Below are 25,464 nucleotides of genomic sequence, written 5' to 3'. Positions count from 1 at the left end.
AACAGGTATAGCACCAACTGGTGCAATGCATAATGTATTTTCTTTTTTCTACGGCCATCAGCAGTCCTTGTAAAGCGGTAACAGTAACCTGTTAGTAAGGCATGTTTGGGAGAATAAGCAGTACCTAACAAACCCTTATTAGGAGGCTATGCATGATGTATTGTGTGCTAATTAGTCCCAAATAAGTACATAATACATGCCTAATATTTAGTGTTAAAATAAAGTGTTACCCGAACATGTAAGATGCTGATAAGCACTGTGTCTTCCCTCGCCCAACCTCCCGCAGGAAAAAGATGCTGGCTGAACTTGAAGGCTATGAATATATTATATTGTTCAGGAAATATCGGCAGTTAGTGAATCCATTAATACACAGCAATCATACAAAAGCAATTACACATAGAGGTGATCTTTGACTTGTGTGCAATGTCCAGTTGCAGACTGGATTGTGAACTGCAGATGGAACCAGCTGCACCCCCAGTTTGATAGTGGGAACAAGACAAGAGTTTTACACACTGGTTTCATGTTGCAGTTGGAAACTTGGCTTAGCGGTTGGCTTTGATAAAAAATGAATGCGGTGCTGTATGTTTCTTCCCAGAGTTATGGCAACATTCCATAATACTTTTCATCCATAGGCCAATCCCTGAACACATCACAGAACTGGCAACAGCAGAATGCTGTAATCCCCTTCTACCACACACACAGCCCACCTCTTAAATGCTTGGCTGCATTCAGAATCTAACTTATGTGAGTTGTGTCCTTATTAAGATAGTACAGTGGAATATCATTATTTTGCTGGACTTCTTTATGGCATTGTGTAGTACATAGAGTATGCTTTGCTAAACAAATTGAGATACATCTAAAAGAACAAAAACTATATCATACAAACTCAAATGTAGCCACTGTGGTTTGCGGCAATGTAAAACATGCATGCATATATATATATATAATTTTAAAACTAACTTTTCAATATAAACACTGCATGGGCTTTCTGGGGTGGCGCATTTTCTATTGAAAATACAATGCACTGTAATACTGTTGGCACAGTTGGCTTGCACACTGCAAGTATTTTCCAAATCATCTTCTAAAACTCACCCGGTGAGCCTTTTCTCAGCGGCTGTCATAGTCTCTGCCTCTGGGGCCGGCTGACATCTGCGCAAGAACGCTCGCTGTGGCCGATAGCACAGCAAGTACACAGCTTGTGATGCACTTGAAAGCTTGCTGGACAGAGGGGGCGCACTGGCACACTCAGTTGGGGAGGGAGCACAAAGCAATTGCAGGCACAAACAAAAGCCCCAATGTGTTCCAACAAGCAGTCTTTGTCAAGGGACTGTGCAATGCATTCTGCAGCTTCGGTGTGATGAGCGTGCACTTGCTTTGTGCAGCACTCAGCTCGTTATTTCCTTTATTTTATTTTCAGTAATAAAATACAGTTCCTCAACTGAGCTTTAACGGTCCATGTAAAAGCCTACATATGGGATTCTTCAGTAGAAGCACTGCAAGGATCAGCACAGCAGAGTAAACACACAGTGAATCACTGTATACTCTGGGAAAGCAATTGCAGTATATTTCAACATTAGTTTTGAATCGCATTGAAGTCAATGGGAAAGTCCCACTAAGGTATCTAACACGATATATAAACTGTTTAACTGTTTACAAAATTGAATTGCAATTTTTTGGGGGCAAAAACAACTTGTTTGATTTTCAGCTTGTTTCAATTAAAATTTTCATTTCCATCCCATCTGTCTTATTGGGGAGGAGCCTGAATGGAGGTTTGCTACACTTGGGGCTGCATATTGAATACAGGGGTGGCTTTAACATTGAAAAGGTAGAAAACCCCTGGCCTAACCTATGTGGCTGTGAAATGGACTGAATGAAAAGGAGTATTAAGCAGCAATATTATGTAGCTGTGAAGTTTAAAAAAAAAAAAAACATAATACATGTTATAGAAAACTCTGAATGTGTTTCAACAAAACTGTAATACAACTGTAATAAAATACCCTGACAGTCTCTCATTGTTCCGCTGCACTTCTGCTGCAATATGACATCTTTATCAATGATGAAAACTATCTCATAACAACACAATAATTATTTTGGTCTTTGTTCTTTGTGTTTGGAAACACACCATCTTTAAAAAAAAAAAAAAAAAAAAACACAAAAAGATATACATTTCCATACATCATTCAAAAGCTTGTTCACAAAATAAAATAAAATAACAGAGCATTTACATTCTTTGCTAAGAAACAAGTAAAAACAACAACAAAAAACAGTTCACAGTTTAGACTTTTTGTAGAAACTCTTCTAGCATATACATTGAAATGGTGTTAATTGATCTATTTTAAAATCTTTATTTTACATAATCTACATTACTCCAGTACAAATATATAACGTATATAATGTATAAGAACTTTGAAGAGGACTGCCATTGCAGGGTCCCATCTGACTGGCATGCTTTCAGATATCATGCTGGCTGTATCTAACCCACTTCACAGGCGCGTCTCCTTCCCTGTATAACAGTCCGCTGTCCTTATCAAACGGTCGCTGTTAAAAGAGTTAAACTCTTCCTTCCTCAGCGAGTGCATCTCTGCTGTGCTGTTAGCTAAGCCGCTTTTCTCTTTGTGTTTGTACTGCCTTTTCAAGAGAACGAAAACGGCAAAACAGAAGAAATATGACAGTGTCCGTAACCCCAACGTCAATCCCAAGTAAACAATTCTGCAAAGATAACAAGAACACACGAGGGGTTACTCAGATACTTGCATTCTAAGTGGGAGCTGTAATCTGCTGCAATCACATTTTATCAGTACAAAAATGTAATTGGACAGCAAAAGGCCCAATGAAGAAAGCAAACTCATTAAATAAACAGTGCACATGGGATCATTTTTTATTTATTTGGATTCAAATAATGTTGAAACAAGCATGTCAGTGACATTCATACCTGCCACGGCTGTCAATCAAAATTGAGAGCTTCCAGAGACACATTGCAACGTTTAGACTTTCAATACTGTCACTGTGACAACTGGACAAGCGGATCTCAATTGAAACAGTGCTGAAAAGAAATACTGTGCAACACTCTTTAGAAGAAACCCCTACGGGGAGGGACTAACTCTTCCAATTCATCCAAACTGAACACCACACTACTGCTGAACTCACACGCTGACGAAGACATTCGCCGAAGCAGTTGTCTACTTGACTTGTTTCTTCCATTTGGAACTCAGTTGAAGTGTTACCTGTAAGCATTGGTGTCATATATCCTGCACGCTCCCCGCCCGCCACATCTATTGTTTCCCCATTTCAAGCAGGTGGTGTCTATGAGGGCTCCAAAAAAGATAGGAGCTGGAATTCCCGCTGTATAAAAAGAAAACAGACAAACAATAAGAAAACTCTCAAAAGTGACATGTTTTAGTTTAGATAATTAAAACCACCAAGAGTACAAAGAAATAACAAGCCTTCCCAATGAACAAAGCTAATATAGCATAGCATTGGGTCTTCATGATCAGGAAACCAGAGCATCACATGGCAGTTAGTTCAGTGGTTATCAACCATTATAATGTTGCATTGCACTGGGGTGCTAAGCGTAGACTAGTGTAGACTGGAGAGCTTAAGCTAACTGGCTTAATAAAATATATAACTGAACAAGAGTTGTGTCTGTTGATAGAGCAAGGTGATAGTTACACCACTGACCAACTGGCCTGATCTCTCTCTCTCTTTCTCTCTCTCTCTCTCTCTCTCTCTCTCTCTCTCTCTCTCTCTCTCTCTCTCTCTCTCTCGTAGTGCATGCTGGGAGTCTGTGCTCAGTGAGTGTAAGCAGGAATGTTTGAGTTTGTGTACGGTTTTGCTGTGCATGAAATCTATTTTTTCTTTTTTTCTTTCTTGTGTTTGTCTATTGTTAAAGTATTTGTTGTTTATTTAGTTGTTTTGTTTTTGGGCCATTATGACCTCGTTGGGAGGAAGATCACCTCCCAGCTTTTCATATGATTCTTTGACTGGGAGAAAGGGGCTGAAGATTGTGTCACAGGAGCAGGTGTCGGTAGAGGACTGCTTTGGCCGTAGGAAAGGAGGTAGGTTTCGAGAATATCATCTCTGCCTCAAGAATGAACAAGAGTATTGTGATGTTTTTAAAGACTGAAGCTCTTGTTAATGATATTGTGGAGAAAGGGGTTACTGTGAAAGGCAGTTTTCTGCCTGTGCTTCCCCTTGCCTCTCCGGTTGTTAAAGTAACCATTTCAAATGTGCCTCCTTTTTTAAAAAATTCACTACTGATTAATGAACTAAGCCGACATGGTACAATCATGTTGGCAGTACGTAGGGTGCCACTCGGCTCCAGCGCTCCGGAGTTAAAGCATGTCATGTCATTCTATAGACAGTTTTTATGATTCTAAATGATTTAGAAAATGATTTAACCCTTGCAATGAAGTATAAAATTGAAGGCATCGACTATGTGGTTTTTGCTTCTTCGGATTATACGCGCTGCTTTAACTGCAAAGCACAGGGAGTTATGAGGAGGAACTGCATGAAGGGGGAGACTGGAACCTGCAGCAGAGAGGAGGGTGGGGTGGCAAGGCAGGAGACAGGGTCAGGGAGCACAGAGAATGTTCATCGTGAGGGAGGTGAAGGAATAATGTTGACTCAAGTGAGGCTACATCTGGGTTGCAAGGTGCTCCTACTGTGAACAGCGGGGCGACCCTGGCGGAAAAGTTAGTTGTTAGTGAGACATCAGGGGAGTATACAGTGAATTCCCCAGCTGAAAGTGTTGACCTACAGGCCACTCCTGTGGAGAGCAGTGGGGCGGCCCTGGTGGAGAAGCTAGCTGTTAGTGAAGGAGTGGGGGAGACTGCAGTAAAAACCCCTGCTGTAAATGTACCAGTCAATAATATGATGAATATAGATGAAGATCAGGAGGGGTTCAAAACACCAAAAACTAGGAAAAAGAAAAGAACGTTAAAATCATCTGAAAGTATGACAGTGCAAAAGAAAAAAACGCTGGTCGGCATAGTCAGCAAAGAGCTGAGCTGAATGGGGCTGCAGTGGATCTCCGTGCTCTGATGTCACAGGCTCCTGCCCAGGCGGAAGAGTCTGCCTGCATTGAAGCACAGTCTCCTCGGCCGGCGAGCTTGCAGGTCTCTCGCAAGGACTCTCTGTTGAGCTCCGCAGCTGGTGAGACAGGCTCTGACAGGGCAGGGGAAGGGGATTTTACTGATGATTTGCAAATTGATGATAGCAGAGTATATAGCGCCCAAATTGTCATTGAGGATTGTTTTCCTGATTTGAAGCAGTTTGAATCGATGGGCAGGCTGATATTACAGAATGCCAGGTCAGCTGGGTGTAGTGAAGCTGAATGTTACAGACTAAAGAAATGGATAAGGACTGTCCGCAGTGATTTAAAATAAGTACCAGGTTGGTTTTTTTTTAATTCCCCTTTTTCTCTGTTGTATTGTTGTCGTTACTGTATGTTTTTTTCTTGTTTCTCTTTCTACTGCTGCTTTCATGAACTCTTTAAAAATAGGCAGCCTCAATGTAAATGGCATTCGTAGTTTAAATAAAAGAGCGGCAGTTTATTGAACAGAAAAAATTAACTGTAAGTTTCTTACAAGAGACTCATTCAGACTCATGCAGGGGTAGCGATTTTACTTTCGGAATATTTTAAACCTGATTATTTTAAAGTAACTGATGTTTTAAGAGGCTGGATTTTAATGATGGAGGCCAATTTTAAAAATAACTTTTTTTATTAATATATATGCTCCTAATAATGCTCAGGACAGGAGTGAAAATGTAGACAGGAACAATTTGGAGCCCAGTCCACAGTCAGCAAAACAGCTTCTTCACATTATTGAATTTGCTAGATGTCTGGAGGAATGCAAATGGCACTGCTAGACAGTATACCTGGTTAAAACCTGGCCCTAATCTAATTTCAATGGCCAGGCTGGATAGATTTGATTAAAAGCTGTTTTATCTCCCCCAGTGGTTGGTCCAACCATTGCCTCATTACATTGTCCTTATTCCTTCCTGTAAAAATGCATAGTGCTTATTGGCTCTCTAATAATGGATTATTACAGAATGGGTATTTTAAAGATTGTTTTAAATATTTCTGGACTGAGTGGAGAAAAAGAAAACCATGTTTTGAATCCATGAGGCAGTGGTGAGACATCTTTTGTCAGCAGTACACTGAGAATGCTACAGCCAGCTTGAATGACTCTATGGAGAAGCTGGAGGTGGAGATTCTGGGGCTTTATAAAGACCTGGAATCTCAACCAAATAGCAGGCTGTCAGAAGACCTGAAATATAAAAAACAGTCATTGGTTGACCTACTGGACATGAAGGTACAAGGAGCACTGGTCCGCGCCCGGTTCCAGGGTTTGACAGAGGTGGACAAGCCAACAAAGTCCTTCTTTGGGTTGGTGAAGAAAGCAGAGAAGAGCAGGGTGATTCACTGTTTGAAAACTCCCGCCAGTCAAATGCTGGAGGACCCAGTGGAGAGCTGTAGGTTTGCTACAAGTTTTTATAAAAGCTTATTCACATCGGAAGCTGAGAGAAACGCACAAGAGATCCAGCTGTTCCCGCATGATCTCCCACAGGTTCCACAGGAGGAGACAAAAGACCTGGAACCCCCGCTTACATATAAAGAGCTCACTGATGCAATGCAGCAAATAATAAACAATAGAGTGCCGGGAATAGATGGCATCACCCTCATGGAATTTTGCAAAGAGTTCTGGGCCCTGCTGAGGTGGGAGCTGTATATGGTGCTGCTGGAGCATCAAGGACGGTTTGCTACCTTTGAGCTGTCGGCGGGCGGTAATCACCCTGCTCCCCAAGAAAGGAGAACTGAGCTAATTAAAGAACTGGAGACCAGTGTCCATCCTCTGTCTTGATTATAAGATCCTGTCGAAAGCCCTGGTGAACCTTTTGAAGAAAATCATGGAGTCAGCAGTCCAGTCAGATCAAACTTATTGTGTTCTTGGAAGGTCAATTTTTGACAATATTTACTTAATTCAAGACCTTTTGGCAGCCTCCAAGCTTTTCGGCTTTAAATCCAGTCTGATTTCCTTGGATCAGGAGAAAGCTTTTGACCTGGTCGATCACCACTATTTGTTTAAGGTGTTAGAGGCCTTAAGGGTCGTCCCGCGCTTCATAGAGTTTGTTCAGTTGGTGTACTGTCATGTTTTCAGTGTACTGAAGATTAATGGTGGCCTGAGTGAACCCATTCCAGTACAGAGAGATATCAGGCAGGGCTGCTCCCTGTCTGGTATGCTCTACTTCCTTTCAATTGAACCCCTCCTACATAGGATTAGGCAGTTATTGTCTGGCATCCCGATCCCCACCAACCCTTCCCAGGCTGTCAAGGTCTCTGCCTATACAGATGACCCCGACAGTGTTTGTGTTCAGTAGGCAGGATGTGGAGATTCTGTGTGACTGTCAACGTCAGTTTGAGAAAGTCTGCTGAGATTAACTGGAAAAAAGCAGTGCCCATTTGGTGGGGCCTTGGGGTGATGCTCACCCCCCTGACCTCCCAGTAGGGCTACAGTGGAGCCACTCGGATCCTAAGATCCTGGAGGTCTTCCTGGGTAAGGAGAGGGATATCCAAAGAAATTGGGAGGGAATGATAGAGAAGGTGAGGGACAGGTTACAAGCCTGGCACTGGTTCCTGCCACAGTTGTCATTCACAGGAAAGGTTCTAGTAATTAATAACCTGGTAGCCTCCATGCTGTGGCAGAAATTAGCGTGTCTCGGTCCTCTGCCTGTGCTTATTAAAGAAATACAGAAAATGCTGCTGCAGTTCTTCTGGCATGGGATGCACTGGGTAAGGAAGTGGATTCTGTACCTGCCCGTACAGGAAGGGGGGCAGGGTCTCAATGACATCAGCAGCAGGATTTCAACGTTTCGTCTGTAGGTCGCCCAGAGGTTCCTGTACCCCCCCTGCCCTGGATGCTGTTTGCAGCAGCTATCCTGCAGTGCATGGGGAGACTTGGGTATGATAGACACTTGTTTGTTTTGCATATACCAAGTTTGGATCTGACTCTGCTCCCTCGGTTTTATAGGAGTGTTTTCAGTGCTTGTCAGTTCTTAAAGATTTCTAGGAATTTTAATGATTTTAATTGGTTTTGGTTTTGTAGAAGAGCTCTTAGTGTTTAATCCCAGTTTTAGAACAGAGTTTTTAAATTCTAAAAGTTCTATTTCTTTACTAATTAGAGCAGGCTTAAGAAAGGTGAGGGATTTTATTGATTTTAATAGTTTTAGCTGGATAAGTGCAGACACCCTATCTACTTGTCTAAGTTTCAGATCTGTAATAGTCTTAACAAGTTTTTTTTTCAAATTTGAGAGAGTTCCTCCCTCTTGCAGCAATAGAGAGAATAAACTAGTTTTTTCTCGAGCATTGTCGGCCAGACAGTGACACTACATTCCTCTCTCTTTTAGTGTCCCCTTCTGTTGATCAGGACTCTGATAAACCAGGCCACCTATTGAACCTTACCAGCCTGTCTAGTCTCTCTCTCTCTCTCTCTCTCTCTCTCTCTCTCTCTCTCTCTCTCTCTCTCTCTCTCTCTCTCTCTCTCTCTCCCCACAGTAGATATGCATGAAGTCTGTGTAAAAGTACAACACTATCCACAGCTGCAGTTTCTCCCGGACACCCCGTGGAGAGAGCGTCTCACTGTGGAGAAGAGCGTAAGACCTGCATGGCGAAGCATCCAAAAGGTCAGGGGATCTCCAGTGGAGGATCCTCCATGCCACCATTGCTACCAATGCCCTTTTGAATATCCTGGACCCCTGGAAGTGCAAGATCAATGCCCCTTCTGCACTGAGAGAGAAACAGCATTTCATTATTTTCTTTACTGCCATAGATTACAGACGTTGTTCTTTTTCTTTGGGGTGCAGTACAGACAGCAACATAAGTACCATTGCCAACTGACAAATTTTCTGCTGGGGCAGGCCAAGCTAGCTATCTTGAAAAGTAGGAAGAGCAAGGTTGAGCACGGAAATGCACAGAGCACTGTCTCAGTGTTTTTATAAAATATCTAAAGACTTGAACATATTCATCTTGATTTGGGGTGTCTGTGGTGTGCTCTGTGATACTGAAAATGAGGAACTGGTTTTATATTTATAAAGGCTCTTTAAATCTCATGATTTTTAACTTTTAATTAGGGTTTATTGTGTAGTTATAGCAGGTTTTAGTCATAATCTATAGCTATTTAAATGTTTTTTTGGATTGTGAGTAGATTTTTGTTTTATTTATTGTTATACATGTATTTACTTTTTTAATTTCCTGGGACATATTTTAGTATCTGTGGAATGAGAAGAGCTTTCTTGTTTTGTTAGATTTTTCTTTATCTGATTTGTTTATTGTCTTCATTATTCGTTAATAAAGGAGTGTTAAAAGTCAAAAAGTCTCAGTGTCTCAGTCTCTCTCTCTCTCTCTCTCTCTCTCTCTCTCTCTCTCTCTCTCTCTCTCTCTCTCTCTCTCTCTCAAATAACTCACCAAGTGTTCTTGTGGCCAATGTGTGAAAACCCAAAGCCAACGATTTTAATTCAGGCTTAATGCACCTAAAAAACATAAAACACAATATTAGCTCATCACTTTTAATAACACAGTGAAATTATAATACAGAAGAAATACTATGGGCCTCTCCACAGAGTAATTAGTGAGCCCCACACAGATCCCACACGTACAGCTGGTTTTGATTTATATATCACACATGGTGGGCTTTTCGGTGCTGGCATCTAGAATCGTACCATTAAAGAAAGCACTGCACAGTATGGGGGAAATTCACAAATCTGTACATTAATATGGATTTAGTAGTTTATTTGAAGATTCGTAAATTCAATGTTTTGCTTTTTCTCAGTTCAGAAAAAAATAGTGCTATTGACACAGGCTTTGTTACTGTAAAAAAAAAAAAAAAACAGAAAAACAGCTTTTATCCAACTGCAATTTGCAGTCATTCTCACAAGGTTGTAGCACTGATCTTTTCACACTATCAGCTCAGACATTTGCTCTATTTCCATTACATTAGGCTTACACCTCCACACTGAACCAAATGCAATGTTCAGCTCAAGATAATGCTGAAGCTCTCTTTTATTTCTGTACTTCTTTTTTTTTTATTTACTTGAAACTTGTAAATGTTTATTAGGTAGTGTGACAGAAATACAATGAATCTTGGTTGCAAATCTCCCTCCCAACCTGTGAGGGCGCTAAGCGAGGACAGAGTTCTTTGGATGGGCTGGCCTGACAGTTCTTTCCCCAGGTCAGGAAGTCGGTTAGTCTGGAAAAAGGCCAGACTCGGCTATCATACTGTGTATCACCCATAACTATACAGCAATCAATAACACGGTACTATTGAACATTTTGCTTGCTTTCAGGAGACTGGGTTTCTGGTCACTGCACGGCACACCAGGGGAGACTTGCTGCTTGACACAGCAAAGTTGTTTCAAACTAGGTCCCATGGTCTTCCGGGTTTCTGAAAAAGTGGCTTTGTGTTCCCTCAGCTTAGAAATTTAAATGTAAGCAGTGTCTGGGAAGGTTGTAGTTAAGTATCAATTTGATTACCGCATGAGTAAGATGTATCCAGGCGTGCCCCCCAAAGAAATGACAAAAGAGCTGAGGACAGACAGAGCCAGGAAATAAGGGAACACTCTATCACAATCCTCTCTCTGCTGGCAGTGTCCCAGGACAGCAGAATCATTCCCTGAGGCAGAGCCGGGCTCTGCCACACACCTGCAGTCATCAAACACCTGACAAAAAATAAGGGGGAGCACAAAAGAACTGTAAGCTAGGTGTTCACTCTTTGATGTCCTTATCTACAATCTTTGATGTCCTTATCTACAATCACAGAATCATGTTCGCAATAAGACACAGATATAGGTTTCAAATGTGCAGTTCTCAAAGAAAATGTTATAGTAAACACAAGTGCACATTTGAGATCTATGTAGCCAATAGAAGTGTAATTAATTTGTTAGCTACCATATCTTTAAACTCACAACAGCTTTCATATACCACCAGCAGTCACAGAATAGTTAATGTGATAATGTATTGCACTGTATTTACTGTGAAATGCTCTTACTGTGTTTTTCCCAGATCCACTCGATGTTTTGCAACCAGCCAGGCAAGGAGAGATATAGGTGATTCCATTGTCCCCACAAACTGGATCCCACTGATTCACTGAACAAATGCAGCCCGAGTTGCAGTCCGCAAACAAGGCGTTCTCATGGAAAGAGGCCTGTTTGACCCTGGAAAAGACAACATGTGCATATAATATGCAAACCAGAAAAAGGTAGCAGTGATTGTAACAAACCGATAAAGAATACAGAATATTACTTCAATAACGGAAGCCCCTCTGATCTCTCAGGAACTTCGACTACATAGCAACAGAACATGTGCATACGATTATACACAGCAACAGAACATGTGCATACGACTGCATAGTAACAGAACACGTGCATACGACTGTACATAGCAACAGAACACGTGCATACGACTGTACATAGCAACAGAACATGTGCATACAACTGTACATAGCAACAGAACACCTGCATACGACTGTACATAGCAACAGAACATGTGCATACGACTGTACATAGCAACAGAACATGTGCATACGACTGTACATAGCAACAGAACATGTGCATACGACTGTACATAGCAACAGAACACGTGCATACGACTGTACATAGCAACAGAACATGTGCATACGACTACATAGTAACAGAACACGTGCATACGACTGTAGAAAGCTTTGTCTCCCGTTGGTTTGAGATGTTGAGTACAATGTCATGTTGAATGTACAATTGTATTAAAAGAATAAACAAACCCTTGGTAGGAGACAGTTAACCCAGCCACTGTGGCATTCTCACAGCCCATTGCGAAGAACAAAAGAGACAAGACGTAGCCAAGCAAAGACGTCCCGAATGCAAACTTTGCAGCTCCCATCACACTCAACTTGAATTTCTTCATCACAAGCCCACCGGAGAATATCCCGAGTGCTACAGCAGGGATATTAATGACACCTAAAAACAGGAGCGTGGGAATTAAAGAGGAGAAAAAGGAAACCTTTCACAGGGAAACATCTCACTATCACAATGTTGTTAAGAGTACTGCAAAGCTATTTACAGAACTAATTATCCAAACCACTGTAGAGTTTGTCTGGCTTGTCAGTTTCTACAGTACCCTGTGCAGTGGAAATCAGACAAAGCATTCTGTGCTGCTGGCAAAAATACTGCACGGTGGTCCTGATACCACAGTGGACTGTGCTAATATCCCTTATAAAAGTTAAGGACAGGGTTAGGGTTAGGATTCTAGTATGCAAATAATACTGACACATTAAGTACATTGTAACTATGCATAATAACATTGTAATCATATGTAAGTACAAATGTATTTACTAAGTAACTACTATATAAATCCAGCTAGGAATAAAACAATATAAGGCTGTAAATCTATGTTTAATAGATTCACTTTTAAACCATCTGTGTAAACAGACGTTTAGCGTTTAATCTGTTGTATACATTTTCAAAGCAGATTTGATTTAGTATTTATAGTCAACTTTACATTTAACCTTTGTATTTATTTTCAATTTGACTGCGATTTTCACACCGGTATTCAGCTACAGGGATTTAAAATGCATCATGATATAATTAATAACAGAGCTTTTTTCTCACAAAACAGTACATCACAGTACCTTACATATAGCAGTATAAGACTAAACATGAAGAAGCCTTCTCTTTTACACTTTAAAATAGGAGCCTTTGGTTTCAGAACTGCAGTATAAACACAGCCAATAGCATACAATGAAGAAAGACACGTACCAATCAGAAAGTTGGCTTTTGAAGCTGATTGTCCATAATACTGCTCAATGTATTTGGGCTTGTACGTTACCATGCCGATCAAGGAATTGAACTGTATTATTGTTATACATAGGTACAAAACATAGACAGGGTTTACAAGCAGGCTTTTCAATGAGGGAACAAAATCTGAAAAAGACAGAAATGTTATTCACACCATGTACGTTTTATACTGAAAAAGTAAAAGATATTTTTTATGAAGCTGAAAAAAAAATCCTGCCAATCAGAAACAAACTCACCTTTTGCCATTTTTGAGAAATTTGCTGGTTCTTCATAGCCACATTTTTTCTCTGTGGAAGAGTCTTTGATAAACCGGGATTGTTCTGGGAAAGTTTTTGAATTTCGCCTCGTGTCTGGGATTGGCAGTGACTTTGGAAGGAACCAGAATGGGATTGCGGATAAAAGTGTAATGAACCCAGCTATCAAATAACCGAGCCACCACGCACCAACCCAGCGGGCATCACCAGGGGCTATTGTGATGCTATCTGGAAACAAATACAGAAGGGTTAACCGCAGTCTTCACAAGTGAAACAATCCTTGAAGACAGTATACCTGTGAGTATTACAGAGTATTACAGAGATAGGGAAACAGCAGTCAGCAGTAAAACTCAATCAGGCATCAGACTTGTGTTGACTGATCTGACTTTTAAAAGGAAACTGAGCAATAACTTTAATCAGGCATTAGGTGGCGTGTTCTGTGCAAAAATCATATTCAAAGTTCATGATAAGATATGATTCATGGGTGTATACGTTCTTCCAAAGTTAGGATGTATGCATATACAGTGCCTATAGAAAGTCTACACTCCCTTGAACTTTTTCACATTTTGTTGTGTCAGTGCCTCAGAGTTTCATGCATTTAAATGAGGGTTTTTTTCCACTTATCTACACATCATACTCCACACTGTTAAGGGGAAAAAAGTTTTTATTGAGAAAAAAATTATTTATTAAAAATACAAAACTGAAAGATCATAATTGGATAAGTCTCCACCCCCCTGAGTTAATACTTGGTGGAAGCACTTTTGACAGCAATTACAGCTGTGAGTCTGTTGAGATAGCTCTCTACCAACTTTGCACACCTAGATTTGGCAATATTTAACCATTCTTCTTTACAAAACTGTTCTAGCTCTGTCAATTTCCTTCAAGTAATGCCACAAATGTTCTATTGGATTTAGGTCGGGGCTCTGACTGGGCCACTCAAGGACATTTACCTTTTTGTTCCTTAGCCACTCCAGTGTAGCTTTGGCTGTGTGCTTTGGGTCGTTGTCATGCTGAAAGGTGAACTTCCGTCCCAGTTTCAGCTATCTTGCAGAGGGCAGCAGGTTTTCCTCAAGGACTTTTTTCTGTACTTTGCTCCATTTATTTTTCCTTATATCCTGACAAGTGCCCCAGTCCCTTCCAATGAGAAACATCCCCATAAAATGATGCTGCTATCACCATGCTTCACAGTAGGGATGATGTTCTTCGGGAGATGCGCTGTGTTGGGTTTGCGGCAAACATAACACTTTGCATTTAAGCCGAAAAGTTCCATTTTAGTTTCGTCAGACCACAAAACTTTTTGCCACATGGCTACAGAATCTCCTGAGTGGTTTTTTACATACTTCAAAACTGGATTCAAGTAGGGCTTTCTTGAGTAAAATACAGGCCAGATTTCTGGAGTGCTTGTGATATTGTTGTCACATCCACTCTTTGACCAGTCTTGGCCATAAAAGTCTGTAGCTCTTTCAAAGTTGCCATTGGCCTCTTGGTAGCCTCTCTGATCAGTCTATTTTCTTGCTCGGTCATCCAGTTTGGTGAGACTGATCTAGGCAGGGTCTTGGTGGTGCCATACACCTTAAACTTCTTAATAATCGTCTTGACCGTGCTCCAGGGGATATTCAAGTCCTTTGATATTTTTTCATGCCTATCCCCTGATCTGTGCCTTTCAACAACTTTGTCCCAGAGTTCTTTTAAAAGCTCCTTGGTGTTCATGGTTGAGTCTTTGCTTTGAAATGCACTACCCAGCAGAGGGAACGTACAGGAACTGCTGAATTTATCCTGAAATCATGTGAATCATGTGAATCACTACAAATTAATACAGGTGCAGGCCACTTAACTTTGTGTGTGATTTTGAAGGCGATTGGTTACACCTGAGCTAATTTAGGATTGCTATTACAAGGGAGGTGGACACTTATCCAACCAAGTTATTTCAGTTTTTATTTTTAATTAATTTGAGTTGTGGGGTAGGATGTGTAGATAAATGAAAAAAAAAAATCTTTTAATGCATTTTAATTCCAGGCTATAAGACAACAAAAGGTGAAAATTTTGAAAGGGACTGTATATAATGTTATTTTTTTCTTTTATTTTTTTCTTACCCATATCCACAAATCCAATGTCTACAAATATTCTGGCACACAGAGATCCAAGTAGAAATCCAAACACTGGCCCGATGACGGCTATGGTCTGGACACAGCCTGAAAGATACAACATTTGTAAGAGTAACATTCAGCTTCCTATCGTCTTAGCAATTCAGCAGCTGATATTCCATACATAAAAATACCGATGTAGAAAGCTGCATTTTCTTCTCGAGCAAAATCATCGATGTAAGAGATGCCCAGCGGCTGCACTGGAGTCTCCCCAATCCCACGCAGCACATTGCCCAAGAAGACATAGATCCACATGGAGAGACCCACCTCCTTCTCACAGCCTGTACCGAAAGAGGAGAAATTGAGTAAACAAATGGGGGAAGAAAACAAGATCCGTTCTGAAAAGGAAACTAAATTAAACAAGTCAATTCAGCTGTTTTGGAGAACATATGATCCCTGGCCATGTGATATTGGAAGTGAACAAAATATCATTTTAAAACCATTCCCTTCCAGGCACATTCCATTTCCTACTCCTAATTCCTACTGCTTTTTAAAAGAGAAAATTCCATGTTCATTTTATAGAAGTGATAGATAAACAACTAGATTTTGCTAAAGAAACCCTTCATCGTGCTACTTAGTTATGTTTGTTCTCAGTAATGATTATAGCATGACCTATCTAATTCATACCCTATCCATACTACTTACTGTAAATACTGCACAAATGTCACATTTTGTAAAACATGATAGTGAATAAACTGAATCAACTTAGCAAAGAACAAAGGATTAGCGTAGATGGGATTGGTCTTTACAATCTTAAGAGTTGACAAAGCTCTCTCCAGCCAAAACAGAAAGCAGAGAGGACACACAGATGGAAATGAAGTGGAGACACACTTAGGACAGAGAGCTGGAGACTTTTTTTTACACAGAGTGGTGAGGGTGTGGAACGAGTTCCCGAGCCATGCTGTCGATGCTGAATCGATGGAATCCTTTAAGGCCTGACCAGATAGCTAATCGGAATGGGACAAGCATTAATGGGCTGAATGGCCTCCTCTTGTTCATGAATGTTTTCTCTTATGTTCTTCTGAATGGCAATCACATGGTTTCAAGGAGTGGTGTTCATGCAGTGTGCACTGGGTATTAGTAAGGTCCCAAACGGATGCTGCTGTACAATCACATGGTATAATCACTCCTACCTGTGCTGGTTATTATTGATGGCTTGTCCATTGCACCAGGCACTGTCTGATCGGAGCTTGCTGGACATGGAGAAAGGTTACTGCTTGAGTTGGCAGAAGATCTAATTGTCGTATCGAACTTATAGCTGTGTAGAAAACACCAATTTGCTGTTTAACAATGGAAAAAAACACCAGGCACCACTAAGCCCTCTTCACACCAGACATGGGAAAGCGAGCAACAATAATGAACTCCTGCTCCAAGTCAAAGCAAAAAATAAATAAAACAGATCATATTTAAACATTTGCTCGCTCACTGAGCACCACAGGTCCAGTGTGAGGAGGCATAAAGCATAACGATCATAAAATACAAAAAAATGTACTTACCGACCGATAAAGAAATGAGGCATTGCAATTAAAAACGTCCCCATCGACATAATAACGCAGCCGGCTCCAATCACTTTGGGTCTGTGGAGCTTTGCTCCGAAGTAGCTGACGAAAGCAATCACCAACAAATTACCTAACAGGAGAGAATGGCGATGAATCAATAGAATGAGTCTCTCGCAGAAGCATCAAACAGTTACGCAACTTTAGGATGAAACAGCTGGTACACCAGAGTGTAACCAGTAACCTGTCCCCCTGGCAACACACAATCTCTAGTGAATGTAAGAAATGCCTCAAAACAAACATGGTATGTCTTACATACAGAAGGACAGGTTAATGGTTACACTCTGCTTTGTCAGCTGAACTTAGAACAAAAGAGACATGTTTGACAGCCATTTTGAGGTCAAGACACCAGAATGTAATAAATGAAACCAAAAATCAAATGAAAGGGATTCTAAAGGAGAAGACTACATTAATGGAGATAAACTGTGATGTTTCAGAGCGTTATCTGTATTTGTGTCTGAGGCTGTGACACCTTCTGCACAGGAAGAGAACTAACAGTGTTGTGTCAGGGTTAACCGGCTACAACTGAGTTAAAGTGTAAATAATGGCTGGAAACAAAAGACTAGGCTGAGACTACATGTTAGAGAATATGCCATTGGTGCTGATGCATCCACATGCTCCATTGTTTTGTTACTTTACAGTTTAAAGTTACTTTTTGTTACTTTAAGGATTAAACATTTCAGAACAAATGAGTCCCACTGCCAAAAAACGAGGCGCAACACTTATGGATAAATATAGTGGAGATAAATGTAATAACAGTTGACAGACACACACACAGATAAACACTTACCTATTTCAAAGCTCCCATCAATAACTCCTATTAAATAACTGGGAATATCGAATCGCCTCTCCAGCTGAGTTATTGTGCTTTTCATGTAGCTTCCAGATAATGCCTTAGCAAAATAGGCAAAAGACAATGCCATGAGAAACATCTGGAATAAACAGGAGAGCATTCTGTTAGTCCAGAGTTAGCAGCACAGTTAAAGGATTTGATTCATAGTACACCAAACACCTCAGTCTTGCAACACTTCATAAAGAATATGTGAGTCAGGACTGGTAATTGAGAACATGGGAATGACTGTAACATCCTAACAAAGCACCTGGGGCCTCCCTTGGTTGTGTTTAATTGGGAGCCATCACAGGCTATATCAGGTCAAAGCATGCCATTGGCTTTGGGGTTTCATTGCTTAAACAAATCAGAGCTCCTCCTGATATGGATCCCTAGAAGATCTCGGTAAATGCTCTGGGCAAGTTTGTTTCACACGCTGTGTAGGTCGTAGCGGAGTTCCCGTAGTTACTCAGACTGAGAGAAAGAAACAGTGAATAAGGGATAGTATGCAGAATAAGTAACAAACTATACTGACAGATACATTCCCTCCATGCTGTCGACATGCTGTATGAGAAAGAGAAGCTGCAGAAATAGTTACGAGTATAACTTTACAATCCAGCTGAGTTTCACTGAAAGTGACCTCCTTAATGTCTGCTAAAGAACAGCTAATTTGATCTGATAAGCCCTGACCTAGATGGTTGCAGTGAAAAAAACTGAAGATACTTATCCAAAACACAGTGCTATTCTTGAGAGTATTTTGTAGGTCTTAGGGACAGTTACATGTATTAACTGAAGGACTGCAAGCTAACAGTTTTATCTGACACTAGGGGAGCAGAATGTCCAAAATTATGCATTTATAATTAACAAAAGAGCGGCTGTGCTTTTACCCGATGAGCCTTGCGGACCCCCTTAATGATATTGGTCTTACTGAGTTCTCACTGATGCACTTCTTCCTCTTGTGTGTTTAAACTCTGACACTATATCAGCCCTTCACCAAATGATAACTGATCATGAGCAGAAACTGAAGTAAACTAAACCAGCCTCTTTGCTGACGTGCCTCCCCTCAAGAAACAGACAGGCACTTAGGCAAGAGTGCTCAAGGAAAGACAATCATGAGACGAGCCTGTGTACTTTGACGTGAGGATGTGGTGGAGTAACATCTGAAGGGAGTAAATAAAGAAATAAAGAAACAACACCACAAGGCTGTGATGCTTTTATCTGTTCTTTATTTAGTCATGGAAGCATTTCCCTTTTGATCAGAAATGGAACACATTCCACTTTCCCATTGAAGGACATCATTGTTTATTGCACTGTTCATTGCACTGTTCATCGTACTGTTCATTGTACTGTTCATTGCACTGTTCATTGTACTGTTCATTGCACTGTTCATTGCACTGTTCATTGCAGTATTCATTACACTGATCATTGTACTGTTCATTGCACTGTTCATTGCACTGTTCATCGTACTGTTCATTGCACTGTTCATTGTACTGTTCATTGCACTGTTCATTGCACTGTTCATTGCACTGTTCATTGTACTGTTCATTGCACTGTTCATTGTACTGTTCATTGTACTGTTCATTGTACTGTTCATTGCACTGTTCATTGCACTGTTCATTGCACTGTTCATTGTACTGTTCATTGTACTGTTCATTGTACTGTTCATTGTACTGTTCATTGCACTGTTCATTGCACTGTTCATTGCAATGTTCATTGCAATGTTCATTGTACTGTTCATTGTACTGTTCATTGCACTGTTCATTGCACTGTTCATTGCACTGTTCACTGTACTGTTCATTGCACTGATCATTGCAGTATTCATTGCACTGATCATTGTAGTGTTCATTGCACTGTTCATTGTACTGCTCATCGTACTGTTCATTGTACTGTTCATTGCACTGTTCATTGCACTGTTCATCGTACTGTTCATTGCACTGTTCAATGTGGTCTGTAACTTTCAGTCTTTACATTTGAGAACATAAAAAAACATAATAATAATGAGATCACATTTTAATTAATTGAATTATTCGTTGAATTTTTACAATGCATTGCCAAGATATTCACTGTGGCACCAGTCCCAGTGGTCACCACTCTGCTGAAACGCATTCCTTCTGCATTAGGGGGAGGGTTCATCTGATAATCTAATAAACAATGTGGGAGATGGGAGGCTGAGTAAGATCAACACTGTACCTAATGGCCTATTTACGTCACTGAGTATTTAAAGCTTAATTGAATTTGGTTTATTTGAAGCCCTGCGCTCGGACACAGGAAGCCTTTCGGGTTTGTTTCTCTCCAACCCAAGCAGCCTGAACCTCTTACCTAGCAACCGAAAATCAACTGGGTTTGTTCTTTTTTTTTTCAAATGTTTACTTTTACTTAACCAGGAAAAGAAATCCTCAAAGGACACATTTCCCCAAAGGGCCCTACACATGGCAGCAGTACAAGATTAACAACAAAAGCAAGCATTCCGCAAGAAACCCGAAGGGCACAAAGAGGGTCTTTTTCTCTCTTCTTAGGTGAGAAGTTTGGTAAAAAGGTTGAAAGAGGGACTCGCTGAGGTTCAAGCAGAATAATACCTTTCTCTCTTTATTTTAATTATATAGTGCCTTTCACAGTGGACAACAATCACAAAGCGCTTTACAGAGGTAGGCTGTGAACTGTGCATTATTTGCAGAGTCACTTATAATAGGACATTGATTTGACATTTCATCCGCAAGACAGAGCACAAGGAGGTTAAGTGACTTGCTCAGGGTCACATAATGAGTCAGTCAGTGGCAGAGGTGGGATTTGAACTGGTAACCTCCTGGTTACAAGCCCTGTACTTTAACCACTGGACCACACTGCCTCCTAATACACTCCCCTACACTTGAATGCATTGAAGGGGGAACCTTACCATGCAATAACCCCAAAAGTGTGGTAAATCTACCGTACCATACATCAGCATGGTCAGTAAAAGTGACATCAATACAATAACACATTTATGCCTTGGAATGGGGTTATTATTATTATATTATTATTATTATTATTATTATTATTATTATTATTATTATTATTATTGCTGTAGTATTTATTACATCCACTATGGGGAAGAGTGTTACAGGAAGGCAGTAAATGGAGAGTTTTAAATAAAGTCAGAAGTAAGAGAAAGTCTTAAGTGAGGTATACATCTCGTTTTCAAATGGGGTCCTGGCAAGAGATGGGCAGCAAGAAAGAGCATGAGAACCCCAATGTTACAGTGCCACGTCCAACACATGCAGAAAGGGCAGCACTATGAAATAATTCCACACAGACTTGAAAACAGGACACACAGAGGTACCTTAAGGGAGGCAAAGCAGGACTGCCTCCCGTTTGACTGGCCACTCCTCGGGAGCGGGTTCTCTTTGAGGGGTGGTTGAATCTTCCAAGGAATAATACCATTCTCCTTCTGAGAACCTTCCATAATAAAATGTCTAGGCATCGATGCACACAATCCTGAAACAAAACAAAACACAAACACACACAAAATACATCATTGTGCTCTTTTAGTGAACTTGTTTTCAGCATATTCAGTAGAATCTTAATGTTAATGCTGTACTTATGTCATGTGATACATTACATTTAGACTTAACAGGTATATGGCAGTTAAAAATGCTCAAAAAATGACAAAGTAGTCTAGTTTTGAACAAAAAAAGGAAAAAGGTAGAGTCAATTTAAAATAATGTGTTTGGCAACTGCTAAGAATAATATCACTAGCTGTGGGATAACTGGAGCATGTGTTCAACTATAAAGCACATTTAATCAGCTATCAAAGACCCTTTGGGCATCTACAAGTGTAGCAATGCTGGTCATGTACTAGGAGACACAACCGGTAATCAATCAGGATGGCCACTTGTCCTCCAGAAGAATGTACTCTCCTTACAGAATTGTCATGACGTTCTGGCTTCTCATTGCGACCCTAAATGTTATGACAGATGTTTATATATATATGAAAGGTATGTTCTATTTATTATCAGTAGTATTGATCAATATCTTGAATAACAACAGATTTTATCCTATTTTTAAAAATCCATGTGTGACGAGGTATGCCTGCCCCATGTTGATTTGTTTTATTATTATCATTATTATTGTTATTGGTATTACTTACATGTATTTGTGTTATTAGTTTGGTTATTTAAAGTAATTGTGTATTATTATTATTATTATTATTATTATTATTATTATTATTATTATTATTATTATTATGTGGGTTTTGGGTTGGCAGGAAAGCAGACAATTATCTTCCCTGCCAACAATAACACATCCAGAATGTGGCTGTCTTCATATTGGTTAATTGTTTGCCAATCTGAGGGCGGCCACATGTATAAAAAGTGTAGCAGCTAAGCGCTGCGGTGGATGAGAGTGGAGAGAAAGAATGAGAGCGAGAGTCGAGAGAAAGAGGAACGTATCTAACTAAGACTACTGCTATGAGCACTGGATTGGCACCAGCACGGTACTTTACTTTACTTTTCACTGTGTTGGTTTTGGTCAGCGTGCTTTTTATTTTTGTAAGAGTGTTTTGTTTATATGATTTAATAAAGAATGGGCGCATTGGCATCTCACCCCGGGTTACTGCTTTGACTTCTGCCTGTATTTCCTGGTCTGACGTCACCCACCAAGCCATCCGTGACACCATGCAATATATAAAATAACATGTGGGCTGCAGTGCGCTTCGAGACGGTATTTCATTTTGGGGTCTGCTCTGTTACCCAACATGCCGTGCCATATATCCAGTGCTTCACTTGTGCCAGGCAAGCCCCCGTGTTAACCAAATAGTCTCCTGACAGTATCTGGTGCTAACAAATAGTGTCTCCCAGCTGTACTGGTCACTCCAACAAATTTTAATAATAAGGTACTAATGTGAAATATATTGTAAACCATATTGATTGGATATGTCATTTGTTTCACATTCTTTGCTTTGTAAGATCGGTAAACACTGTAATGATAAACAGTGTATTGGTATTTTCTCTTTTCAATTGAGACTCTGTTTGGCAGTGACAGTATTTGGAATTTTAGGTGCCAAATACTGCCTCCAGCACAATTGAGTCCCATTGCAAATTACATTACAACTAAAGTTACAATGTGCAATATGTTGCAGAGCCGTATTCATTCATCAATTGTTTTACATTCCTTGCTTTGGAAGACCGGAGAACATTGTACTGATAAGCAGTGCATGCACTACTGTAGTGGAGCAGAGCAGTGTCTCTGCTGACCTTCTATGTGTGTAAACATTACATTTCAATGTTTTTAGCCGACAAGATTCAACGATTGCGCAAACATAAACTAGGCATGCGTACATGAACTTGCATGCGTACATGAACTTGCATGTGCGCGGATTACAGATGAGACTCATCTTCCAATTACCCTATTCAGCACCACCGGCACATTTGGGCTTGCTGGGGCACTACAGGCTGCGGGGGCTGTACCACTACCAGGACTCTATTACCACTATGGGGACCTGGGGGCTCTATTACCATTACGGGGCGCTGGGGGCTCTACTACAATTACGGGGCCCCGGGGGCTCTATTACCACTACAGGGCCCCAGGAGCTCTATTACCACTACGGGGCCCCAGGGGATCTATTACCACTACGGGGCCCCGGGGGCTCTATTACCACTATGGGGCCCCAGGGGCTCTATTACCACAAGGGGCCCTGGGGTCTCTATTATCATTATGGGGCCCCGGGGGCTCTATTACCACTATGGGGCCCTGGGGGCTCTATTACCATTATGGGGCCCGGGGGCTCTATTACCACTACAGGGCTCCGGGAGCTATATTACCACTATGAGGCCCCGGGGGCTCTATTACCACAAGAGGCTCCGGGGGCTCTATTATCACTACGGGGCTCCGGGGACTCTATTACCACTACGGGGCCCCGGGGGCTCTATTACCACTACGGGGCCCCGGGGGCTCTATTACCACTACGGGGCCCCGGGGGCTCTATTACCACTACGGGGCCCCGGGGGCTCTATTATCACTACGGGGCCCCCGGGGGCTCTATTATCACTACGGGGCTCCCGGGGGCTCTATTATCACTACAGGGGCTCTAGTACCACTATCATAATATTTTTTTTGTGACTTTTGTGAGCGTTTCAAATATAAAGTTGTTAACCATTGTTGACTGGCGAAAGTTTTGACTGTAAAAGAATGTAATTCTACAGTTTAAACTACCCTTACCTTTGGAATTAAACGGCATTTTTACTGCTGTAGTTCTGAATAACTATATTGCAAACCTTCAACAGCGAAAGACTCCAATTACTGAGAAGAAATATTCTAATTAAGGAGGAGGGGTCAGAGAGAAGGGGTGGAACTGGAGGGGTCAGAGAGAAGGGGTGGAACTGGAGGGGTCAGAGAGAAGGGGTGGAACTGGAGGGGTCAGAGAGAAGGGGTGGAACTGGAGGGGTCAGAGAGAAGGGGTGGAACTGGAGGGGTCAGAGAGAAGGGGTGGAACTGGAGGGGTCAGAGAGAAGGGGTGGAACTGGAGGGGTCAGAGAGAAGGGGTGGAACTTGTGTTTGATCGGAGAGAGTAATTTAGTATTCTGCCACTGGACTAGCAGCAATTTTGAAAAGCTCTTTGATAAAAGCAGCATTATCAATATGGGGTAGTATAGCGCTGTGTGCTTCAGAACCCCGCTACTTGCTCTAACTTCGAGGGAACAAGTTACCTGTTCACTCAATTGGTGATTTCTTAAAACAATAATTTCGTATATTAAAACACTTTACACAGTAGTGCAGTTTGTAGACAAAACCTACAAGTGAATAAACTGACGTAAGGCGAAATAATGGTAGCTCCAACAAAGGGTGGTGAATCATAAGACTGGAATAAAAAGTTTGTCACTACGAGAACGACTGTCGCCAAAGGTTCAACCTTTTTACGGCTGCTGTGTATCTGTTTTGAATCCAATCCAATTCCGCAATCAATCGAAAAGTAATACTCATAATGCACATACAAATCCCAGTAATGTGACCCAGGGCTGCATCACCGTGCTATGGATCCCGTGCGTGTGTCTGTCACAGGGCTGAGTCGCACACATTGAATTTGTTTTCAACACAATTATTAACATATTTGCGAATGGGGTCGGTTACTATATAGGCAAAGTTTTTTTTTTGTTTGTTTGTTTTGGTTTTTTTTAGCACAAAACAGTTAAAATGAAATCATTTATGTGACTGTGTATTGTTTAATAGGCTATACCAAGATTTTTTTATTTTTGAAACCAACAATTGAAAGGAAAATTCAAACCGTACCAAAAAGCATAGGTAAGCACTGTAAAGAAGGGGAAAAAGCATATAATAATAATAATAATAATAATAATAATAATAATAATAATAATAATAATAATAATAATAATAATAATGACAAACCAGGGTAAACTATGGTACAAACAACAAACATACCGTAGTGAACTATTCTCAGGACCCGCTATAGCTGTATGTGAAAGTTACATCGACACTAGTACAGACTGACATTCGAGAAGCTGATAAGAAAATGTTTACTTACCTGAAACTCGTGAAATAAATATTTTTCCTGCAATGTTTGCGTTCTTCAAACTTCAAGAAGCAAAGTGTCTTCAGCAGCACTGGGGTCCCTCACTGACCACTGTCCCGTGCACTTGGTGACCAAGCTAGTCAGGTACACTCAGATTACCTGCGCGAAGCCTGGGGTGAAATATACTGGCACAGAACAAAGGGGCACGCTTGCATTGACGCGGTATTCAACAAAAGCTGCATTCGGGCTAGGGCTTTAAGGGTTAAATCACACATTTCTCATCTCTGACGTCAATGCTGGATACTTAAAGTTGGTGAAAAGGGTAGCACAAAGTTTTCATGCAAACCGCTGAAGATTT

At 40.9% G+C, this 25,464-nt stretch overlaps 1 protein-coding gene across 2 annotated transcripts; it reads right to left on the bottom strand.

Moving 5' to 3' along the window:
- Window positions 1–784: 784 nt before the first annotated feature.
- LOC121317999 (solute carrier organic anion transporter family member 1C1-like) lies at window positions 785–25,267 on the bottom strand. Of its 2 annotated transcripts, XM_041254150.1 has the most exons (15): window positions 25,119–25,267; window positions 20,922–21,076; window positions 17,567–17,708; window positions 16,717–16,849; window positions 16,354–16,478; window positions 15,355–15,501; window positions 15,170–15,268; window positions 13,059–13,304; window positions 12,784–12,948; window positions 11,790–11,985; window positions 11,043–11,208; window positions 10,529–10,713; window positions 9,464–9,528; window positions 3,225–3,342; window positions 785–2,709 (listed from the first exon to the last, which is right to left on the bottom strand). In XM_041254150.1, the coding sequence occupies exons 2-15, from the start codon at window positions 21,060–21,062 to the stop codon at window positions 2,484–2,486; spliced, it is 2,154 nt and encodes a 717-aa protein (XP_041110084.1). In that variant the 5' UTR covers window positions 21,063–21,076; window positions 25,119–25,267; the 3' UTR covers window positions 785–2,483. The 2 variants fall into 2 exon arrangements, with proteins under 2 accessions (XP_041110084.1, XP_041110085.1); XM_041254151.1 differs by lacking the exons at window positions 17,567–17,708; window positions 20,922–21,076; window positions 25,119–25,267 and having other exon boundaries at window positions 16,354–16,413; window positions 16,717–16,739.
- Between the last annotated feature and the right edge of the window lie 197 nt (window positions 25,268–25,464).

Source organism: Polyodon spathula, chromosome 7, assembly GCF_017654505.1.
Source record: "Polyodon spathula isolate WHYD16114869_AA chromosome 7, ASM1765450v1, whole genome shotgun sequence".
NCBI classification, from domain to species: Eukaryota; Metazoa; Chordata; class Actinopteri; order Acipenseriformes; family Polyodontidae; genus Polyodon; species Polyodon spathula.
This window is presented reverse-complemented; position numbering and strand designations above follow the sequence as displayed.